This window comes from Coccinella septempunctata, chromosome 4, assembly GCF_907165205.1.
Source record: "Coccinella septempunctata chromosome 4, icCocSept1.1, whole genome shotgun sequence".
Taxonomy (NCBI): Eukaryota; Metazoa; Arthropoda; class Insecta; order Coleoptera; family Coccinellidae; genus Coccinella; species Coccinella septempunctata.
Genome location: NC_058192.1, coordinates 16,994,415 through 17,017,716, shown reverse-complemented (window position 1 = coordinate 17,017,716; position 23,302 = coordinate 16,994,415). Strand labels below are relative to the sequence as shown.

The 23,302-nt window shown below is 35.3% G+C and overlaps 2 protein-coding genes across 3 annotated transcripts; both read right to left on the bottom strand.

Annotated features, from left to right (window-relative positions):
- Positions 1-19: 19 nt before the first annotated feature.
- On the bottom strand, positions 20-11,594 carry LOC123311919 (transcription factor Sp4-like). 2 transcript variants are annotated; one of them, XM_044896046.1, is made up of 8 exons: positions 11,223-11,594; positions 3,708-4,029; positions 3,004-3,342; positions 2,012-2,218; positions 1,446-1,821; positions 892-1,090; positions 625-777; positions 20-544 (listed from the first exon to the last, which is right to left on the bottom strand). In XM_044896046.1, exons 1-8 carry the CDS (start codon positions 11,274-11,276, stop codon positions 425-427), a joined length of 1,770 nt encoding a protein of 589 aa, XP_044751981.1. In that variant the 5' UTR covers positions 11,277-11,594; the 3' UTR covers positions 20-424. The 2 variants fall into 2 exon arrangements, with proteins under 2 accessions (XP_044751981.1, XP_044751982.1); XM_044896047.1 differs by lacking the exon at positions 11,223-11,594 and having other exon boundaries at positions 3,004-3,392; positions 3,708-3,838.
- Positions 11,595-20,298: 8,704 nt separating this feature from the next.
- On the bottom strand, positions 20,299-23,199 carry LOC123311103 (phosphatidylserine synthase). Its single transcript, XM_044894880.1, has 2 exons — positions 22,836-23,199; positions 20,299-22,603 (listed from the first exon to the last, which is right to left on the bottom strand). The coding sequence occupies exons 1-2, from the start codon at positions 23,012-23,014 to the stop codon at positions 21,484-21,486; spliced, it is 1,299 nt and encodes a 432-aa protein (XP_044750815.1). The 5' UTR covers positions 23,015-23,199; the 3' UTR covers positions 20,299-21,483.
- Between the last annotated feature and the right edge of the window lie 103 nt (positions 23,200-23,302).

The window sequence follows — 23,302 nt, the reverse complement described above, 5'->3', positions numbered from 1 at the left end:
TTATTCAGAAAGAGACCAGTTAAAAAATATATATAACTTCTATTCTTTTTACAATATACAAATATATCACCTCATTTCAAATAAAATGAACATTATTTTAAATATGTTTAAGTGAATGCAAGAATCACAGAAATTTGTGTCACAATATATCTTATTTACACCTTGGCATCCATATCCAAACAAATTTCAACTAGTAATAAAAAAATTTAAAACTGATGTTAACATCAAATTAATTTATATAAGAAATAAAACAACTTCTGGCAAAAACATTCCCCAATAGTTATTTACAGAGTATGGCCAATGTTTTATCGTTCCTAATTATGTTATTCGAGAGATTTCACTCTGAATGATGGGTCAGTCCTTGTAAGCTTGAAAAATCGTTTTAGTCTAACAAAACAGGTGATTTAACCATGTAAATAGTTGCTCAGCTATCTAAAGGATCTGCAATAATTAATTCATCTGGTTCAGAACTCAAAGTAATCATCATTTTTTCCTCGTTACTAGAGCTGTCTGAGGATATTGATTGTGTAGATGTAGCAGCTTCCTATAAATAGAAAAATTTAGCAGAGTTATCACACAAATGCGGACCTGATGCTGAAGATTAGAAAAAAATGCTAAAATTACCTGTTGTTCAAATGGTACTCTAGTCACAGCATATTTCACATTGCTTTTGTCATCTGTTATCCAAATGGGTTTCTGAGGATCATCGATTTCTTGCTTAGACCATTCTTCCTCCTCTGTATCTTCAGCAGGGGTGTCTCTAAGCTCTCCATTTTGCTGTAATAAAATGACAGAAATGGTTTAGTGTCCTCAATAATCTAATGAGATTCCTATTTTTCTTTAAAATAAATTAAATTATATTTTTTCCCTATAATGCAACTTAGGACTTACAGTTATCCTCTGTTTCTGGTGCGTTTTCAAATGCTTTGAAAGATGATCTGACCTCATGAACTTCTTATTGCACTCCACACACTGAAATCTTTTTTCTCCAGTATGTGTCCGTCTATGCCTTTGCAATTCATCGGATCTTGTAAATCGCTTTCCACAGTATAACCAATTACAAACAAAAGGTCTTTCGCCTGTATGCCACCTGAAAAAAATTGAACATACTATTTTAAAGCGCATAAACACAGATTTCCATGCAAAATTTTAAGATTGTTTCAGAAATCAAAATGCATCAATAAACCAAATGAACCAATAATGCCATGTCACTATTAGTATTTTCAAAATTCTCACAATGTGTTAATTGCTACTAGACCCTTAGGTTTTGTTTCCTTTTTATAAATTTTTTTTCAATTTGTGTGTTTTTCTCAGGAAGTCTATGTTATATAACGTAATGAGGATACATTGAAACCTTTTGCTAGGGGTTGTTCTTGTCTTGCATATTCATTTGATTGTTATCAATATCAGGTGGCGCTATAAAAATGATCATCATTTCATCCTACCTCAAATGAGCCCTTAAGTGTGACGTCTTGCCATAAACCTTGTTGCATCCAGGTATGTGACAAATATGTTGTTTTTTCCTATCTGAGTGTCTTTCCCCTTCCTGACAATTAGGGCAGGTGCATGCAACTCTACGCACTCTCTGTTTCTGCATATTATCGCCATTTTCAGAGTTTTGGTTTGGACTATTCTCCGTTTCTTGTGGTGCTGTCGTAACAACAACTCCTGAACCTATATTTGTAGGTTGTGTTGCTTGTTGTGTATTTGCTGGAACATTTGAAATCACCTGCCACTTGCTAGGATCGTTCGGATCTTGCTGAATATGTTGGCCCACAGAAATTTGAGGTGCTTGGGTAATGACTTGTACGTTTCCTAAGCCTAAAAATATTGAAAGTACTCTTTTAACAGGTTCCTGAATATTTTTCTGGTCTTCAATTGTGCTTCATGTTCAGCACTTCATGACCAGTAAATCATGAAAATTTAATGGTCAAATGTGAATTCTCCACTAATACAAAATTCTAGAGAATGAAGCATATGCTTTGAAAAATATGTTATTGTGCACACTTACCAGGTATGTTTTGAACTGTAGGTATTGTTTGAATGTTGGGGACTTGTATGATATTTCCTAAGTTGGTTCTACCCATTGTTTGAAGGTTAGAAGTAGGTATCACAGTAAATTGTTGTCCATTGGTCCCAGTGAAAGTCATTGGTTGAGCAGTTGCATCTGATTGGACAGTTCCATTGGAAGTAGGAGTCTGTTGTTGTACTGAAGTTGCTAGGGATAGAAGTTCTTTATATTTATTCATTCAATAATATTCTAGTTAATCAAAGCATTCTCAAGTGTCCATATTAGCTTTTTGTAGACATCTTACTTGAGTATCCTAATTCAGGATAGCAGAACATTGACATAGACTGCCGACTGCAAGTTTTTAGAGTTACAACATTGAGCTGAAGATTTGTACCAGAGGGTTTTGGTTACTAATCTACTAAACTAAAATATTGTCATAGGTGGCATCTGTCATAGCGACTTTCGGTTATACCGGAAACAGCATATTATCTCAAATGGCACATCCAGTATTGTATGGCATCATATGAGAGACAAGTCGAAAACTGTTGAATTGATTCTTTGAGTATGAAATTGTCTTTGAATGGTCTCTCTTAGGCTGGAAATGAACCGCAACATTTTGTAGCGAGACGTTACGAATCATTTTGTCTCCCATAAAAAGTTTTTCGAGCTGAAATCCGTGTTGCAAGCGGTGCCCCATTTAATTCTGAGGTAAATGCGGAGCTTGCAACATCTCGCAACACCTGCATTTCCAGCCTTATGCTGTCACAAAACACTGGGTCTGGGTGTGCCATTTGAAATAAGAAAGTAGTATGCTGTTTCAGATAGAACCGGAAATTACTCTTCTATGAAAGTAATTTAGTCGAATAGATCAGTGTCGAAAACCCCTTGCTGCAAATTTTAAGATCAATATTGTCGCTAGATAGGCTAATTCCTCTGAAGCTTCTAGTAGATCGTGCATGTCAATGGAGTGCCTTTTGCCATGTACCACATACCTATTTGAACTTGCTGTAGCTGCCCGTTGGGTGTTATTATGTTGGCAACTTGTGGAACAATCTGCTGGGCTTGTATGATGTTCGGTAGGGTAGCGGCCGTGGTGAGTTGTACGGGGAAATGGATGGTCTGGTAAATGGTCTGACCGTTTTGCGAGGAGATGGGCACCTGTATCGGTATTGTTTGTTGCATCGGAAACTGCACCACTTGTTGAAGTGAAGGTCGAACCGCTACGCTCTGTCCGTTTGACAGCTGAACTGTCTGTAAATTTTGGAGGTTGGGAAGCACTCCCGGCCCTCTGATAATTTGACCTGGACTGAAAATCTGCTGATGTTGTTGTCCTGGAAATTCAAGATTTAGGGTTGAACTTGCGTCCATAATGCACCTCCAACTGGGAAGGAAATAACGAAATTTTCAAACAATTTAGCACTGCTTCAATTCTAGATACCAAAGTTGGGAAAAATTATGTATGTATTGACGAAATTACATTATATCATTCTAAATCGAACTAGGCAACCACCATCGCTCAAAGTATCAACAGAAAGACCATTCTGCCGAGGAAGAGTTGGTGCTCATCACGGTCTTATTTCACCTCATCAGAACAGCTAAACTCCCACCTCGACGAAAATGGAACAAAATAATTGCATAGATGCTGATCATTTTATCTACTCAAGCCCGATATTCTTTATTGAGTAAAATATCTAACCTGCAAGGGACATCGTGGGAATAAAAAGGGCCTCTTGTCCGTCCACAGTAACGGTCTGCATCTGCGGCATGACATTATAGGCTATGTTCTGACCACCAGCAGTGACAATTTGAGCTCCTTGTTGCTGGAGGAGATGCTGAGAGAACTGCTGGGGTATGCTAACAGGCACGCTCACCACTTGAGGACTTGCCACGGAGACGCTCTTGACTGGGGTCGGTGTGCTTGTCATTATAACGGTTGGCTGGACTTCTTGGGATGATGGACCAATTTTGCTGCAGGTAGCAGCTAGGAGGGCGAGAGGTGATGGAGTTGGTTGTGTTTCCTGAAAAAAATTTCGTGAAACTATAGTCATTCTGAAGATTGCAGGGAAGAATTATTATTTAGTGATGTTAATTTTAATAATTTTGTATTATGGTATAATGCAGTATTTTTGCCTTGAGCTTGTTAGTCCCGATGGTGCCTTAGCAGAGCAATGGGATAGTATCACATTCAAAGTCATGACTAGGGCCATATACATTTTTCCTTCGATTCGGAATTGTGAACGTTGTAATATAAGGAAAACTTTGGAAATATGTGATAAATTGTATGTAAAAATTGAAGAGCTTTTGTGTCAATTTTGCATGAGAAATAATAAAAAACTCAGTAACAATCAAGCCCCTTCCAAATCATTTTTGGACCGACTTGGAACTGCAGAACTACCCACGGTACGCTTGCATGGATACCAATAAGCCACTCAAGAAATTAAGAGGCAGATAGGTTGGCACATACAGGTGCAAGACTGAATTTGGTGAACCAGGAACCTTTTCTGGGCATCACGAAACTGCAATATCCAGGCCTTAATTAAACAGGACAGTGAAGTCCTTCTCAAAGGCATTTCGAACCAAACCGTTCGCTGAAAACTTCTATATGCATAAAATTTGCCTTGCTGATGATTAGTGCAGACTGTGCTTATAAAAAAGCGAACCAGTCATATACATAATCTCAGAAAGTCGAGCATTGATTAGACCCTTGGCAACACCACGCTGAATCAAGACATTTCACTGAGCAGGGTGATCAGCTTTGTCCGATGGTAGAATCTGCTGCTCACAACTAATTATTTAAGCCTAGAGTGCCTGTATTCTGAGCTCCATTTATCGGGTCATACTCATTTTCAATCGATTTCTTTTTTATTGCTAAAATAAACTGACGCGCCATATTTATAGTCCATGTCTTGAGTGCAATACCAGACAATAAAAAAAAAATTATGCATGAAGTCATTGACCTGTATCCTTTTGGGTATTCATACTAGAATAAGTAAGTCTAAGTTTCGGTCTAGGTATAACCAAGGCTATGATGGATCATTTTAGAAAACTCGGCCTTCTAAAATCAACTGAGTGAGTAAAAAGTAACGCACACATTTCATATCTTCGGTATTTATGCTCGAGTCGAGCAGGACAATTTATATTTTAAATAGAGGGTGGTTGGCCACCCTAATTTTTTGTGATGAAGTGTTTTATCAATCGTTTTCGAAGATGTGAATAAGCCGAGGAATAAAAAAAACCCTTCTATAGCCTTTCAAACCTTTTCAACTTGATTCGCGTTGTGGTTGTTCACGAATGAAGCTTCACAGCTATAGCCTTTTGAACATTCAACTTGATTTGACGAATAAAGCTATACAGCTACAGCCGTTTTTCAAGTCGAAGACTGAGAATAAGTATTTTTGGAAATGAGCCTTTATGTCAAGTATCTCAATAAATCACATCGAAACGGATAAGCTAAAGCTATTGAAATTCAATACTTTAGTGCAACGTACATGGGCGGCTCATTACAGTATAAAGTAAACTAAAAAAAGATTATTTGTATGATTTTCACATCTCCAAGTGGGTGCGAAGGTAAACCGTATTTTAATGGATGATGAAGCGAAATTATGTAATAAATGCTTCTGTATTCGAATGATGAAAAAAAACTGAAGATAATAAAATAAGGTAGATGTAATTTTCTGATTTTATTGTTGAAGCACTGCCCCATAGGACGAGTCGCCTCTGCAACGGAAACTTATGTTTATGACGATCCCTCCTATTGGCTAATCCATGAAACACTGACGACCTTCATGTATTTAAACTTTCAAAATAAGTCGATTGTCAAAAGCAGAACTGCTAGGAGGGTGGTTAGAGGACAGCACTCGATTTTATTATATTATGTTTTAATTTCTCAGTTCCTTATCGTTAAGACTATTGAATTGATCAATGCAACGATAGGTCAATAAACTGGCTCTGATCGTTCAAAAACATAACCGAGAAATTATGATGTATCTTAGCTCTTTTCAGTATCTAGCAAAACGAGTAATCGTTAGAATATAGCCAAAATAATCGCAGATGATCATTAAATTCAACAAACGAAAGTTAACGAACACTTTATAGAGATAATGAATAAATCGGCCTTTTGTTTTTCAGAAAATCTTAAGAATCTTTCAGAATCCACATTTATCGAAAAGTATTGTGAAGATTTTGGAGGGTTACATATTTTTTTTTTTCGTTATCGATTTCAGAAGCTTATTGGAAAATATACTTTCGAAATAGAACATTCAGTATGAGGCATCGTTATATTCTTCAACCGCAGAAATAGTTTCCGAAAGATTTTTCTGGGTTGCCCTTGAAAAAAAAAATAACTCTACCTTCAATCAATAAAATATTGTTGAAGTCTGGGACGTGGTTCGGCTACACAGATTATGATCGGAAATCCAGGGAGATGGGGAGGTAGGCGGAGTTAGGGCTGGATCCTATGGAGGCGCACACCCTAAATATTCATCATTCATCGAATTTTTGGGCTACTTTTCCTTTGCGAATGGAAAGAATATCGTTAGGAATTTGTGCGGTATACTCTCGGCGGGAGAAATGAATGGTCTTCTAAGAATTTTGTTGTCCATTCTTTAGATAAGTTCACTACGTATACCTAAATAACGTACACTCTTTCAATACTCAATGAAACGTCAATGGTGAAGGTTGAGAGGTATTCAAAAATAAACACTATTTGTTTCGTTTTTACGAGAAGCTTTGAGTTGAATATAAGCGGTCCTGGGTCCTGAACAATTACCGTAAATAGAGGATCTATCTACGACAATTACTATGCGCCTTTGAAAACTTTCATTTTACCAGTGGCGGCTCGTAATCTAGTTCACTAGGGGGCTACTTTTAGAATAATAATGAAAATATGAAATTTTAAAACTTACCAATGCATTTGAGGTGATCTCATAGAAAGTTTTGCTGTTGTAGTTACTAGTCAAGTAGTCACATTATCAGTCATATTATCGTAACATGAGTACCTACTAATAACTATTGTTCTATGTACACTATATATTACAGATTACAAACTTATTTCTTGTAAGTAAAATCAAGTCTTCTGTTTTTCATTTTTACAAAATGTTCTATCACTTTTTCGTCAAAATTGTCGATGCTATGTATAAAATTTTGATTAATTGACATCATTGCCAATGCATTCAGCCGTTCTTCATTCATCGAGTTTCTTAAGAATGTTTTGATTCTTTTGAGAGTAGAAAAACACCGCTCGGGTTCAGTAGTAGACATCGGCGTAGTTATAATTATTTTCAATAATTTTATTACTTCGCTGTAGGTTTCATCCAAATTGTTATTGAGCATAAATGAGAGTAAATTTAAAGCACCTACTATGCTTCTAAAATCCTCTCTCATGTATATTACTTCAAGTTCGGTTCTTAGTTTTTCTTTGGACAACATTGTGTAAAAGCCAACAACTGAATTTAACAAGACTTTTGGAAAGTTTTTCGAATACGTTGAAAAGTTTCCAGACTCCAATAGAGATGCAGCTTCTAAGTGACCTCTATAAGATAATCGTTCTTTCGATTGGAAAATTATAGTGTCACAAACTTCTTTTGCAATGACAGCATTAATACACTCCGGATCAATCTTCCTTCGTTTTTTATTGTCAATTGCACCATGCTCATCTTTAACATTTTTTTGTATTTCATCTGTAGTCTCCCTAATTAATAAAATTGCTTTTTCAAAAACTTCTATATCTTTCAGAAGTTGCACACTATCCTTGTTTCTGTTCTGGAACTGATTAAACAGAGTATCTACATGCGGAAGAACTTTGTGAAATAATGTTAACCAAAACACAAAGTTGGGATCTTCGAGGGCTGTTTTAATGCCGTTAGCCTCTTTGCAAGTAATAGTTTTGTCACATTTATCCTCCAATTCGTCAAAACACTCTATCAATTTTTCACGATTTTCAAAAATCGTATTCACAGTTCGTATATTATAGTTCCAACGTGATAGTGCAAACCTTGGCATTTTTATTTTCACTATTTCTTCTAAAATATCGCATTTGTGAGTTGAACTGGAAAAGAAACTTGGAATCCCAGTGAGCGTTGCAAAAAAAACTTTTACTTTTGTATTTTGGCTCGTAGCTTTCTGCATAATTAAATGTAATTGGTGGGCGTAGCAGTGCACTAAATGGGCATTTTGATAGGTTTCTTTGATTTTTGATTGAACCCCTCCAGTTTTGCCACACATAACATTTGCACCATCATAGGTCTGTGCAATTAACTTTTCCGGTTTGTTATTCAATAATGAATCTAATTCGGTTTTTATACAGTTTGTTAAACCTGTAGCAGTCTTATCTAAAACTCTTAAAAAGCACCAAAATCGTTCAACCACACTGCCTTTATGTAAATATCTGATCACCACTACCATTTGACAATGATTTGAAATGTCACTGGTTTCGTCACACTGTACAGCTAAAAAATCTGCATTGTTAATTTGTTCTCGAATTTCGTTGCGACATACTTCTAACATACTGTCTAATATTTCATTTTGTATTGTTTTCGAGGAATCTTTAAAGACAGTGGCATTATTTAAATGATCTTTCAATATAGAATCGAGTTCAGATGTGAAGTCAATTAGTTCTCGAAAAACGCCACGATTTTCGGAGCTGTCTTCTTCATCGTTTCCCCTTAAGGCTAATTCCAGTTTACCGCAAAATTTGATGCAATTTATAATTCTTTTTAAAACATATCTGTTCTTATCTACTTGCTCGTTATGCTTAAAAATATTATGCCGGTAAGCTGAATCTAATTGAGCAGCGATATTAGTACCCAGAAAAGCTAATTCTGTCGAACAATTTACATGCTTGGCACATAGCTCATGTTTCTTAATTTTTTCATTAAGGTGCTTCAAATCCCTAAATCCTGCCCTTGCCCACACGTTATCACTTCCAGCGGAGTTGAATAATAGGCAAGGAAAGCAAAACAACGCATTCACAGTATCACAGCCACATATCCACTTGTTTTTCTCATACACTTGTCTTGAGAATCGTCTTGTGTAAGAAGTTTTTGGAGTTTTATCTGCCTGGGTTAAATTTAAATCGGGAGTCGGTCTACCCAGCAGTTTAATACGGCTTTTTTCCGCCAGCGAAAGCCTCGCGAAATCAGTTTTTAAAATATATTGAACACTATTGTCCGCCATGATTTCAAAACTTAAACAAATACGAACACAGGGTAGGTTGTCTCTGGCTAGGGGCTAGACTGAAGCGAATAGGGGCGACGAGCGACTTTTATCGTAGCCCCTTTTCTCGTTAAAACTTCGTACCTGACCGACACGAAGAGTTGCGGGTGGAGCCGAATGACTGTCCGAATGCAAGAATTCGCGGCTATAGGATTCATCGCCCAAGCAGGGACGGACTGCAAGATTATGATTGAAATAAACAAAACTGAAGGAGTCGCATGAAATTTATACATTAATAAATTATATAAATAACCGTGGAATGTAATATTTTCATTAAAAATCGTATAGGAAGGTAAATAACATAAAAGGATTGATTTCTTGCATGGGGAGGCTGTAGCCCTATAGCCCTAGCAGACCAGCCGCTACTGCATTTTACTATTGGTGATACCTAACCTACAAATTTTCAAAACGAAGGGAAAACCCTATTCCTAATCTACGAGGAACAGGTTTAAAGGGGTGAAAGATTTTCGATAAAAATTGAAAAATTTCTGAAATTATAATTTTGGCAAAATAAAAATTGACAAGTTGAAAAACTATTTTCAATGTAGCTCATGCTAGGTGTAAACAAATTATATGAAAAAAACATATCATATACATATTTTTTATCTCTAATTTTAATAAAAATGAAACACAGCAAATTCTCTCAACATCATACGTATATAATTTTTTTTTGAGCAGTCCCTGCTTAGATGCAGCCCCCTAAAGATGGCACCTGACAAACAACTTTTTTCTTAGAACCCAGGAAATCGACAAAAATTAAAATGGAGGCGGTAGAAAAAGTCCCTAAATTTGTTTCGCAAGGCACTTTTTTCTTCATTCATATTATACCATTGGAAAATTAATTTTTAATGTTTAATTGATTCATTTTGAACAAAAAAAATCTCTTGTTATTTCTTGCTTAAAGTTTAAAGCATCGTTTTTCGAGAAAAAAAATAATTTATTAATAGGTTATAGGTAGGTACCTACCTAAGAAGAATAATTCGTATATAGGCTGGAAATCATGAGGACATAGTAGGGAAACACCACCAAAATAATTTTTTTCTTTCATTGCGGTCTCACTCCCTAGAATGTCTGCCCAATTCAATTTCTGTCAGAAGACACGGGCTATCTACTAAATTTCATATGAAAAACCCACACTTTTTTTGACGAGGAATCGCCCCATAATTTTTTGTAACTATTCATTTAGACCCTGTATTATATTATAATAATAATAAGGAAAGTATGATTTATTTTTGTTTTGAATTACCGGATCTCCCTTTTCTTACAATCTCAGCATTCATCTTAAAACTGAAGAATGATAATAATTCTTCACTATTTTGTAATATCATTAAAAATTCTCCACATTCAAAATCCGCATTCCACATCATTCAATTTTGTACTTTCTCGATAATTCATGGACCATGGTTGTTGGAAGCAATCTAAGATGAATAGGTCATTAGAGGGATTTATCGGGAAGTAACGAGTTGGATAATCGGAGAAAAATTATTTCCAGGTATGCCATCTGATTCCCATTGACCTTCCTAAAATCGATCGCAGAAATTGCTTTTACTTTTCGACCCTCTCATCGGCAAATTCAGCCAAAGTGGAATTTACTCCTAGGATATTGTATTTGGAATCCAAGATATTTGAATAATTCACATTTTCTTCTCCTAGTTCTCCCCCATGATAACTTTATTCAGCTTAGAAAAAGCGGGACAGAGAGAAACACCCACAGTGACATCACGCCCGCCCGCCCTAAAATAACTGGCATCGCAACGTTGCCGTATGCTCAGAATTTCTGTTGGAAATGACTATGATATTTATAGTACAAAGTTCAGAAATCCTATTTGAAGAGTATCACGCACGGATCTTGAGGTCGTTTATTCCCGTTGTCCTAAATAGATTACGGTTAGTGAAAAAGATGCATGCAGAGGTAAAACTGGCAACATGGCGCTAGAATTAGTTCCGCTGCTGCTGGGCTTGAACGCCTCAAATTCAGTAATAATTGAGAAACACCCACCTGTGTAGAATTTTGGACGTACTCTATCTTATTTGGCGATGCAACCGTGGTCATAGTTATCCACACATACAGCTACCATAGCAGAATTTCACAGCACCGCTCATAATTTGACCGCAACAAGAACTCCTTTGTCGTTCACCAGATAGTTAGAAATCGATGGGGTATTGTCACTGTTTGCACACTTTTCCTATTTTTTCGGATTCGCGAACCGATCGTTTTCCGTTAATTAGTCCCTATTCTAATTGAAAAATACACAATTGGGCGTGAAAGGGCGATCAAAGACTCCCAACTACGGTTAATTTTGGTCTACAAGTTGTGAAGCAGGACGAACGTTGTCGCAAACCACGCCATTCTGGGACTGGCTTTGTGGAGGGAGGAGGCCGGGCTGAGGAGCACAGGAAACCAGACCCATAGGCGGCGAAGGTGCGCGGCCGTAGGGCATTTCGTTTCCCGCATTCCGGCCATGAATTTCAGCTATTCGAAATCAATATGATTCAAATATTAAAGGTGATTTATCACTAGAGATTTCGGCAACCTGTTGACTGCGTAAATTCGATAAAAAAAAATATGTCTTAATTTTCTTCACAGAACTAAAAGAAATAGTTTTATAATGGAAAAAGCAGCATATTCTTATCTATTCACCATATAATAACAATAATCATTTATCAGTTGCATCTCGGGTATTCAGATGATAGGAATCTTTTTAAGTATCGAATTAGTCTTTGATGATTATTTACTGTGGATGAGTGAAATTTATTATTATTCAATGTTAATATACAGGGTGATTCAAAACTCGAGGCGAAAAATTAAAGGACTGATATTCTTGATTAAACTTAGCCGATGAGGCTTCGTTTCCCAGTTTTTGGAAATTAATGTTTCTGTATGCAACCAATCAAATTTTATAAATAACAGTAAGCCTAGAAATCAATGAGATGAGATGAGAACACATAAGTGTTCTAACAAACAATGTTTGCCAATTCAAAAGTTGATTTGCTGGTTTAGTCCTTCTGTTAAACAGGACTTCGTTTTCAAACGAAGAATATGCAGATGTTCATTTTTGTGGACGGTTTTTGCGTTGGCAACGCATTAAAAGCTTGTCGGTACTTGCAGTTTTTGGAAAACAATCTCGATAATTTTCTTGAAGATTTTCCTTTGAATTTGGTATACAATCGTATTTGGTATCAGCACGATGGAGCACCATTGCATGTTGGACGAAATGTTGTCGCCTGGTTAAACCAAAATTTCAATGGATGGATTGGTCGGCGTGATCAGGTGCTATGGCCAGCGAGATCACCTGATTTGAATCCTTCTGATTATTTTGTATGGGGACATTTGAAACAACAAGTTTTCGCAGTGGAAATTAATGATAAAGAACAATTAATGGAACGAATTAATGCAGTGAAATCTACTAGAAATAGGCAAAACATGCAGTTAGTGTACAATTCCCTTATTCTGCGTTGCCAAGCATGCATCGATGCTAATAGTGGCAGTTTTGAAAATTTGATTCAATTTTTTCTGTATTTTTATCAGCTATTTGAAGTTTAAAATTGATGACATGCAGAAATTACTATAAACACTTATACCTCGGAAACAAGGCAATATCCAAAAATTTTATTTTACTTTTTTTTATCAAGAATAGCAGCCTGTATACGTTGCTCAGTTTTTCGCCTCGAATTCTGAATCACTCTGTATATATCCTAATGAATGTTTCTAGGAATTAAATTTAATAAAATAAACTGCCCTTAGGAGTGTTCATTTTCAAATTTCAATAGACTCATCGTAAATGATGACTTGACTCACATTAATGGCATGCGGAATGAAGTGGCTGAATTAGAAATGAGTGAAACTATGAATTCTACCGAACAATTTTTGATAATTGAAGAATTTTGTTTGAAATAGAAATTTACTTTCCTGACTTTTTGAACAATATAACCAGAAATAACAATTTACGCACTAATAAACGACTGGTTAAGTGAACTGCAGAACTTATATTCAACGCAACAAACAACATTTGATATTACAAAAAGTGGATGGAGGAATGTCTACACTTCTTTTCAATAGTTCCTTCAATAAAAAGATCTCTACATACATTCTTTTTTCCCTGAATGTTTGCAACACCCAAAGAATTGGAAAACCTCCCATAACTAGTTTTTCTCCATAAAATAGAAATGGTGAAAGCTCAAACGTCCTGGCATGTGGTAATTGTTATTTTTACCCAAGGAAAAAAAGGAATGTACGCGGGAGATCTATTTTTTGAATGAACTGTTGGAGAGAAGTGCAGTAGTCTGCCGATTTCACATCCGTTTTAGGAAACTCAGAAAAGCCAAAAACTGGTCAGTTTCTGGCAGTTCACTTCTCGATTTGGATTTCCACTGCTCCATTTTCGTTGTCATTAATTTCATATGACATGAATAATTTTTCAAAAAGTTTGAATCGTCCAGTTCGATATCCACGCCACTGAGCGCCTTACCTAGGACCGCGTATGCCCCGACACATGGGCATCGTTGTTCAGCTGTGCCGGTTGCCGGTGCAGGCCAAGGGGCGTCAGCCGTCTCCGGTTGCGCCACCCCTCCGTTCCCTTGTACACGAGGTTACCCGGGGACGTTGTAGCTCGATCGCCTTGTAGTAAGTAGGCAGGCGATCCGCTGTTTCAGCGACTTGGGGTTATGAGGTAGAGTGAAGAACATTCGCACGGGCGTAGACTTCATTCAGACTAAAGTTGAAAGTTATTGGTTGATTGCTAAGTTGGGGAAGATTTCCGTTGGGGTTATTCAGAATGCACCAGCTCTAAACGCAGCTCTGCATTTTAATATACAGAGTGATAAAAATGTCCAGGTCATAATTTTGGGAAATAATACAGTCCTTGTTGAAGTGAGGAGTTCTTTCAAGTAAAATTCTTTTCTATCTCTAGGAAACATTTCATAAGTTCGAATAAAATTTGTTGGTTACTTTGAGCCAAATATTGCGGTGTCTCGATAGAAGTCATTTTTCTCGAACAGGCCAAGCGGCTTTTAACAAGAGTACCTTTTTTTCTGGATAAATCAGAAATGGCGTAGAAGTTAAGGGCGACTGAAAACGCGATACCTCTGAAAACTACGCCACTGGAACTCTTTAGAAACTAAAAAAAAAACATGAAAATATTGCCAAATCCTCTTAGTACAGAATTCAAATGCTCATTATCCCAACTTGTTTAGAATTCATAAATAAAAATATGAGGAAAAAATTTAGTCCAACTGCCTGTATTTCCAGAGGGATTCCAGATAGGACAAAATTTTACTTGAAAAAAATTCTTATTAACTAGAACTATCACTTCCTAAAATAATAATTTCATGTTCATATTATCCTGATTCTCCATAGGTACCGAAGTACCCCTCAGAAACTCTGTGGCTTGTACTAGTTCGGAGAATCAGTTGTGTTCTGTGTAATGATCTGGTATTTTGAATCACCCTGTACATAGTAATACCACGTTAATAATAAGACAGCGGGTGCAGTAAAATGGGAAACGTTATTCAAATCGGAATACCTACTTCAGCTACGGGCAGTTTACAACCTGCATTCAACTGGCAAGGGCCAGTGGCGTAGTTGATAGCTTGGCACCATTCTACTGGTAGATAAAGAACCATTTTTTTTCTGCTTTTGGTTCATAATTTCAATCTTATAACGAAAAATAAATTACTATCTCACGCTTTGAAATTTTCCCAGTTCACATCCATATAAAGATGTGATCATGTGATTAGTGTCTGAGAAGTTTGAGGTCGGTTTGATTATAGAAAATTCGTATTTTTTTTATCCAATAATATAACTTTTAGAAAGTTTGAAGCACCGGAGTAGGTATCCGGAAAAAACTGAAATTTTGAAGAATTGTTGACTTTTTCCTGGGTTCATTCAAAAACAAATTCCAAAATAAATCGCATTTTTACATCGCCGCATTTTCCGCTCTTCTTAATGGCGACAACATTTGCGTAATCCGACGTCTCAATTTTTTCAATACGTCCCTACTATTGTTATTATAAAACACAAATTGATTTTGATTCAGAAGTAGATAACATTGATAATTATCATTGATACTATTTATACCTACTTCAATTATCGTAATTATCAATATTGGATTATAATCTTATCGCTTAAATAGTTTTCTGACTTATTTTAGCTATTAAATAACTATAGTAGGTATTCATGCAAGAGTTACAAGACCTAAAATCGTTCACGTGATCGTGATAGAAATCGGTATCAAACTGTCAAAATCAGAGGTTGGGTTGGCGCTTAAGTGAACTGTTACGAAATTTGAAAATAATTTAACTTTTTGTACAATTCGTAGCTCATTTGGAATATGGGGATTGAAGAGCTTTTAATTTTCTTTTGTGAAATTCACCATTTGAAATAATCAACCGACTATTCAATATTCATTCTCCAGGCTTCTTCTCGAAAACTACTGCAAAAATCCAGCACTTGGTTCGGATCTTCTCATCTTGAGGATTAAAATGAAATATTTTTCCTAAGATGTTTCTGCTGGTCTCATGAAACTTGTAATGTGTACCTATTTGTAGATTATAGATAATACTTGAAAATACTTTGTACAGGGTGTGCAAAATTGGTGATACCCGAACTACATCTTTTTAACCCAACGAGATAGAGGAAAATTAATGGCACATTACGTTCGTCTATTTTCGAGAAACTTATAATGCCATCAACTGCATTCCACCATCTTCTATTGTTTTCGAGTTATAGGCCAAAAATGAAATTTCGGCAATTTCAACTTTGGTCATTATCTCCTTTTCTGTTTGTGCTAGGATGTTGGAATAAAATTAGGGAGACACTTTTTTTATAACAATCCATTGGCGTACTATGATTTTTTCCGAAGGATTTATTTGCCGAGCTATATCATTAAGTTGTGTTTTTTCTTATGAAAACGGTAGTTTGAAATGACTTAGGAGGAATCGCCATTTCATTCCATTTTAGAAATATATCATACATCATCCTCAGTCTTTCTAAGTCATTTCAAACAACTGTTTTCATAAGAGAAAACACATCTTTATGTTATAGCTCTGCAAATAAACCTGTTGGAAAAAATCATAGTATTCCACTGGATTGCTATAAAAAAATGTCTGTATAATATTTTCATTTGAACATCCTAGCTCAAACAGAAACGGAGATAATGAATAAAGTTGAACTTTTAATTTTGACCTATAACTCGAAAACAAAAGAAAGACGAGGAATGCAGTAGATGGCATAATAAGTTTCTCGAAAAATGATAACCGAAATGAGCCATACATTTTCCTCTATTTCGTTGGGTTGAAAAAGTTGTAGTTCAGGTATCACCAATTTTGCCCACCCTGTACTGCATGAGAGGCATGAGTTATTAAGAAATTGAATTTATATCATTTATCCCCAATGGGGAATTCTCCTCAATTTGGGTTATCACAGCATATGCAAGTTTAAACTGAATAATTATGAGTTTCATTAATGAATTTTTCGAATGCACCGCGGAAACTATTCAAAAATCATTCTTCAAATATGAGGTTTTAAAATTTAAATCGCTTCGTTTCTAGATTACGATTTGGCAACAGCGCCTAGTAAAAAATACAATGGCTTGTTTATAAAATAACAGCTGTTGATTTTCAGCCATCATAAGGCGCGTACTCACTGGCGAGCCTCAACAGCAACCAGCCATGAAAATCCCATAAAATTTTACGACCTTCCTCGTTCGTCCCAGACTTTCTAGACAGCTATCTTTGTCTATCTCATCAAGATAGTGTTTTTGTTGTCCTTTATTATCAATGCATAGTTCAGTCGATTTTGCAAACTTGTGCAATAGAAACGAAACGCTTTAAATTCCCATTTTTATTTTTCGTTTTTAAGTACTTAAAATATTTTTTTTTTGGGAAACGTTTGAAATGGTTATTTCAAAATGTGACGTTTCAAAGATATTTCATAAAAATACATCATTTTCGTCAGAAGGAGTATTCCCTATTTACAATGAAGAAAAAAGCGAAGACATACAAAAACCGGCATTGAAATGTAATTTTTTTATTTTCTCGGGCATTGATGAGAAAGTGCCCAACTTTCGTTTACGCCTCTGTTTCAGCTTCCGCATACCAACGATGTTAGGTAGTAGGCGTTCATCGGGCATCGGCGGGCGCCCGCGAGAGAATCAGAAACGTGTGTCCGGGACCGCCGAAAGTGAAGAGCGGGCGGCCAGGCCTGCATTTGTGCACGTTTCCGCACGTGGGTTAATAATTGCAGGGAGGTCCTGGTCCTACTCCCGCGGGGGTGTGTAAGAGGGTTACGCCCACCGCCTTCGACATCGAACTATTTTCCGGAGAAGTCTTCTGCCCTGCCGATTAGTTTTTGATTAGGCGGCAAAAAAGCAGCAGCTCTGCCTCTGTCGACCGAAGATTCCTCGTGTACGTAGGTACAGCTGCATCTACCTACCTTCGTATTTTTCTTAACTAACAAGTAAAAGTGCGATCCTGATGAGTATTCGTATACAGGGTGTTTCCAAAAAAGGTGATCTTGTATCTGAGACAGGTAGAAGTATGAAGAATAATTGATGGGGTTTGACATGTAAAAACTTTTCGTTACGCTATCTGTATTCAAATTGAAGAAAAAAAATTCCTACACAATTTTTACGGTTTTGCCGAAACCGAAACTACTGGCAACATCGATCGCGACAAAAAATTTTTAATCCGCATAATGCATATTATTAAGTAATTAATATCTAGATATTATTAATAATAAATAACTTTATCGTTACTTCATGCCATCAGCAATATCACTTCATAATTTTCAAATTAAAATATTCCGAATATAGTACACAGTTTCGAGTTTTACCAAGAATACCTTTTTGGTGTAAAATTGAAAGATGTTTGAGTTTACTCGAAATTTTGATGAATAAATTTAACCTTCAAAATGTTAGTTACTACTTGGTACGAACCGTATAACCAGCGCCATCTGTGGGAATCAGATATAAAAACGAATTCATGGGATGAATCAGCTTCCAGAACATAATGGATGAGATTTCATTACAATGTTCCCAGTAATTTCGTAAAAAATTTGTATACATTTTTTTTCATCGACGCACTTTATCTTGGTTGGCGTTATGAAAGTTTTTTACTAAGCAAACCTCGAATATTTTTCAGTTTTCTACCTATCCTAATGGACAAGGTCACTTTTTTTTGAAACACCTGTAGATTCTCAAGAAGAAATAGAGTATTTACATTGTATAAAGGATAAGGCAACACCCTTGTTCTTATACAGGGTGATTCACCGCTATGGCCTATTAGAGGCAAAAATTTGAAATTCTCTCTAATCGTTGATTAGATGTTTATGGACAACTTGACAACTAATCACAATTTTTTACTGAAAATTTGCATGTTGGGGTTTTCGACAATGAACTTTCTCCCCAGAATATTTTCAGACCTCTGCAACCGGAAAGAGCCCTCTTATTTCAAATGGCACACCAAGTATATATTTGGGCCGTTAGATAGTTGATTCAGCAGCTATTGCATACCTTGGGTAAAAGCTCAACGACTTTGGGTTATTTTATTGGGATACGGGTAAAACGGGAGGTCACACTTTTTGGAATATTTCCGCTGAGAATGCTTTTTTCAAGAAATTTTTTTCATTTTTGAATTTTTTATTGTATAGTATTAAAACACTGATTGCTATTTTGGATCTAAAATTCACAAGGTATTCATCAGAACTCGAGGTTTTCGAATTAAAAATTAAAACATATATTTTCTATTGTATCAGTATCAGTACTTAAAGAAGAGAGGGTATATCAGCTGAATAAGCCCAATACCTGAAATAGAAACATTCAGAGTTATCAGAGAAAAACTTGAAATTTTCAAATGAGGGTAAAGATTAATTTCGTACCTGCTGTCCTGCTGATGCTTGAAATTCCAGTATACTGGAATTCGAAGTAACGATAAATATTTTTGAAATTTCATGAATTATCAGAATTATTGATAAATTCTCAACAATCCCAACAAACAATTTATTAGATACAATTTATGAAATGTCATAAATATTTGTCGGAATGCAGATTTTTAGTTTTTTTCTGGGGTTTCCAGAAGTCGCAGAATAATCAAGCAATTCGAAATGGTTATTCTCCCTTATTTTTAGGTATTTTTTCTTTGATAACTTCAAAACTTTCCATTTCTGGGCTAGCCCATTTTATACGTATTGTGAAACATCTTGAGAACCGTATGGTATGAAGAAAAAATTTTAACGGCAATAAATAGCACAAACCAACCGTACAAATTTTTATTCGAAAATCGACAAGTGCTGCCAACTACACACATCTTCCTGGAAAATATCCAGTTATCGGACTTCACCAAAGATTATATCCTAACTCGATAATCTTAATTTTTGTACTTCGCATTGGGAATAAATGTCTACTTGTGTACTTAACCACAAAACGGTGGTCAGACTTCAGACTGTCGCAGCTATAGACCGTTTTCAAACTACAACTGCTGAACTGCTCGACAACTAACTTATTAGGCTAGATTCATATATCTAATGAGTAAATTATGTTTTTCTATGCAGGTTGAGTCAACAGAGTGTTCGATAACTCTTAGAAAGTTTTGAACCAGGAGAAATCATTCAACTTTTGCGGAATCGACTTTAATTAGCGCATACATTGTAATTATTTTTTACTTTATTATAGGATTTGTGGTCCGAAAGTTGAAACACGATATAACCCTGCTTTTCAAATGAGGATACTCAATTTTCATATCGTATTCTGAATTTACGCATGAATAACCTTCAAAAATGGCCATAACTCAATTTTTTCAAATGACATATTTAACAACCAACAACTTGAGTTATATATTTTTTGAGGATCATTTCCGAAAAATCGCAATGTCTTCGGGACCTTCTTCAATTAATGATTAGGATTAGCTATGGCATATAGGTACACACTAAATTTTAGGATCATTGGTTACATGGTTACCGATTATGTTTCACGTATTTGACACTCTTATCGCATGTTGAGGAAAAGATTGTATGATGTGTAATTTTGTTTCCTCACATGTTATGTCCAAAGTATGAAGTTTTTCGAATAATAAATCTAAAAAACATTGTAACTGTTTAATTCAACAAAAAAAAACGACTTTCTAAATATTGCTTACAGAATATTTTACTTCATCAAATGATTTCATTCACTCTTTGATTTCAAAACCAAAATAACCTTGAATAAGTTACCCAAAAACAGGATACAAATATCACAATCCGAAATACTAATAATTCATATATGGCACTTATTAAATGAATTACAAGTCAATGTTTTATTACAAAATGATATTACGAATAGATGTTAGTTTTGTAGACAAAAACAATAACTGATCCTGAAAATTTAAATTTTGGTCTAAACATCAAAATATGTAAAAATGAAGTATCTCAAGGTCAGTATTTAATTTTATTTTTTTATCTCTTATAGTTGAAATAAATCACATCAATTAATATGATATATTTCCTAGCTGATTAATCTTATTAGTAAAAAAATGCAGAATGGACAAGCAGGTTAATAACTAGGTCATAAATGAAAGTTCTTATATTTATCATTTTCCCAAAAAACGCTTAATGGGCTTCTTTGGTAAAAAACATTGAATAAAAATATTGCGAAAATCAAACCAAAGTTACAAAGAATAAGTGAAACTTCAAACATACCCTGACTTTTATGGTGTCATGCCATGCTCATACTGTTATTACTAATTTCTAGCAGTAGAAAGCTTTAATACATGAATATATAAAACTGATGGATGGAAATCTTTCAGGTATATGTTTTTTATATAAATAAATTACTGAACATCTCATTGATTAATATTTAACCACATATTTCAAGATTCCCCCTCTAATGAATGAACTTAGACTTGTAAAAGGAATCTGCCCATTCAAAAAAAAAACCCTGTTGAATAAATTTATTTATTTTTTTATATTTGTCATCATTGAACACAATTCTTAGATCATGAATTATTGAAAAAAAGTTTGAAATGATAAGATTCATTTAGAAACTGAATATTGGTTTGAGCTTTTTGTGAAGATTTAGATATTTTGGGTAATGTTTACACTACTGAATTGAAATATATACTGGGTGAGATTTAACTATACATACAACAGTTCATTCGCTTCAATTGAAAAAATTATTTCACTGAGTGTTGTACAATATTCAAGGATAATAGTAAATTGCGCTAATTAATATCTACTTTTCAAAATAATAATATTAAACTATCCATAGACACAGACTAGAATTATTTATCAATTAATCTTCTTTTTTCTGACTTTCTTCAATTTTATTTGTACTTTTAATAGAACTAGAGGTAGGTACATCTTTATCGAAATATTTATGATACTTAACACAACCAATAACACAGCCCGTGGAAACTATGAACATAATACATAACCATATTATAATATTGAGAGCTTGGGTACGTTCAAACAGTAATCTGCCATGTTTTATACACAACAGTGCTTCAGCTACCATGATACAGCCATACACCCAACATTGTGTACCTACACGTTTGCATGTGGTGTCAGTGACATAACTATAATATTGACGGACAGAAGGGGCCACAAAACTGCCAATGAGAAGTAATCTCCCAATAACAAAAGGGTGATTAGAAGGTAATTCAAAAACATGTTTTAAAAAAAAGGTGTTCAATTCTGATGTCTGCCAGAATATAACCAATTGCACAAGAGCTATAATTCTCATATAAGAACATTTCGGGTCTAACCAGCGTACAGAAGTCCAACTTTCTGGAGTGAATTGCAGCACTGCTCTTTTGATTTTACCAGTGGTTGAGTGGATGTCTCTTATTCCAACCCAGCGATATTCTCTCATCTCTAACATTCTACATATTTTTAATCCACACCAGATTCCAAGTCCATTGCACACAATAACATCTAGAATGATGGCATCCCACCAACACTCAATGAAGTTTGGCAATAAATGAGCAAATGCTATCTCTGTTATTTCCCACATACAACTTATGGCCCATAAAATACCCATATGTCTTATGAGAATGGCTTTAAACAACCACCCTAGAAAATGTCCCACAGCAAAAACGTCCATATGACTCCAGATCCTCTCAACAGTAATATCAGAACAATTCACACCATATTCCTTGTCCATATCTATATGAAAATTTCTTAAATTTGGGTCAAACCAGTACATTATACTTTTGACAGTTTCTAAGTTTTGAAAGAGCAAAAATATGCATACTAGTAAATATAAAACACTCAACCCAAACACTAATCGCCAAAGAACTGGATGGGGACGGGTGAATGGTCCATTTGGAAATGCTAGACTGGAGATCACCAAAAAGAAGAAAACACATATTTGGATGCCAGCCCATATGTTATCTTCCAAGCTCTGTGTGTCCCTGCAAAAGACAAAAAAATAATTGGCATCGTTTCAGAATTCAGAAGAGCTTACTGAAAGGTCAACTTTTGAATGAGTAGCAATGAAGATCTAATTTGGGACAAGACAAGAATGATTAAATCAAAAATTAGAATTCTATTTTGATAACTTATGGCCCTTGACACTGAATTAATGGCCAATATTGATAAAAAATGACCATTGAACTTAATACAGGAAAATCCGGGTTTTCTCACCTTACAAATGCGAAATAAACAAGAAGAGCAATTGACACTGCGAGAAGTGTAATTGTATGTGGATTATAGAATATTCCTAAAGATATATCGTCTACCGGCTTTTCGTTGATAGTAAAAAAACTATCAAGTCTAGTCCTCACATCAGTCGAAGCAGTTTTGGTTTTCACTTTGTCCGTCATTTTTTCACCTATTACATTAAACTTAATTTGCACACTCTTTACACAAAGGTCCTTTTTTATTTTTCACATTGGAATGAAAAAATCAAAGTAACATTGCACCACTTATTCGAATATTCGCTAACCAGAACACTTCCAAAAGTTCCAGAGACAGATTGAAATTTAATCCATAACTGTGAGGTTAAGAAATTGTCATATCTTCCATAGAAAACTAAGACCCCTGACAGTTCCTACCACAGAACACTAATCACTATCACGTGTGACATTTCAAAATCATTTGAAAATCAATCA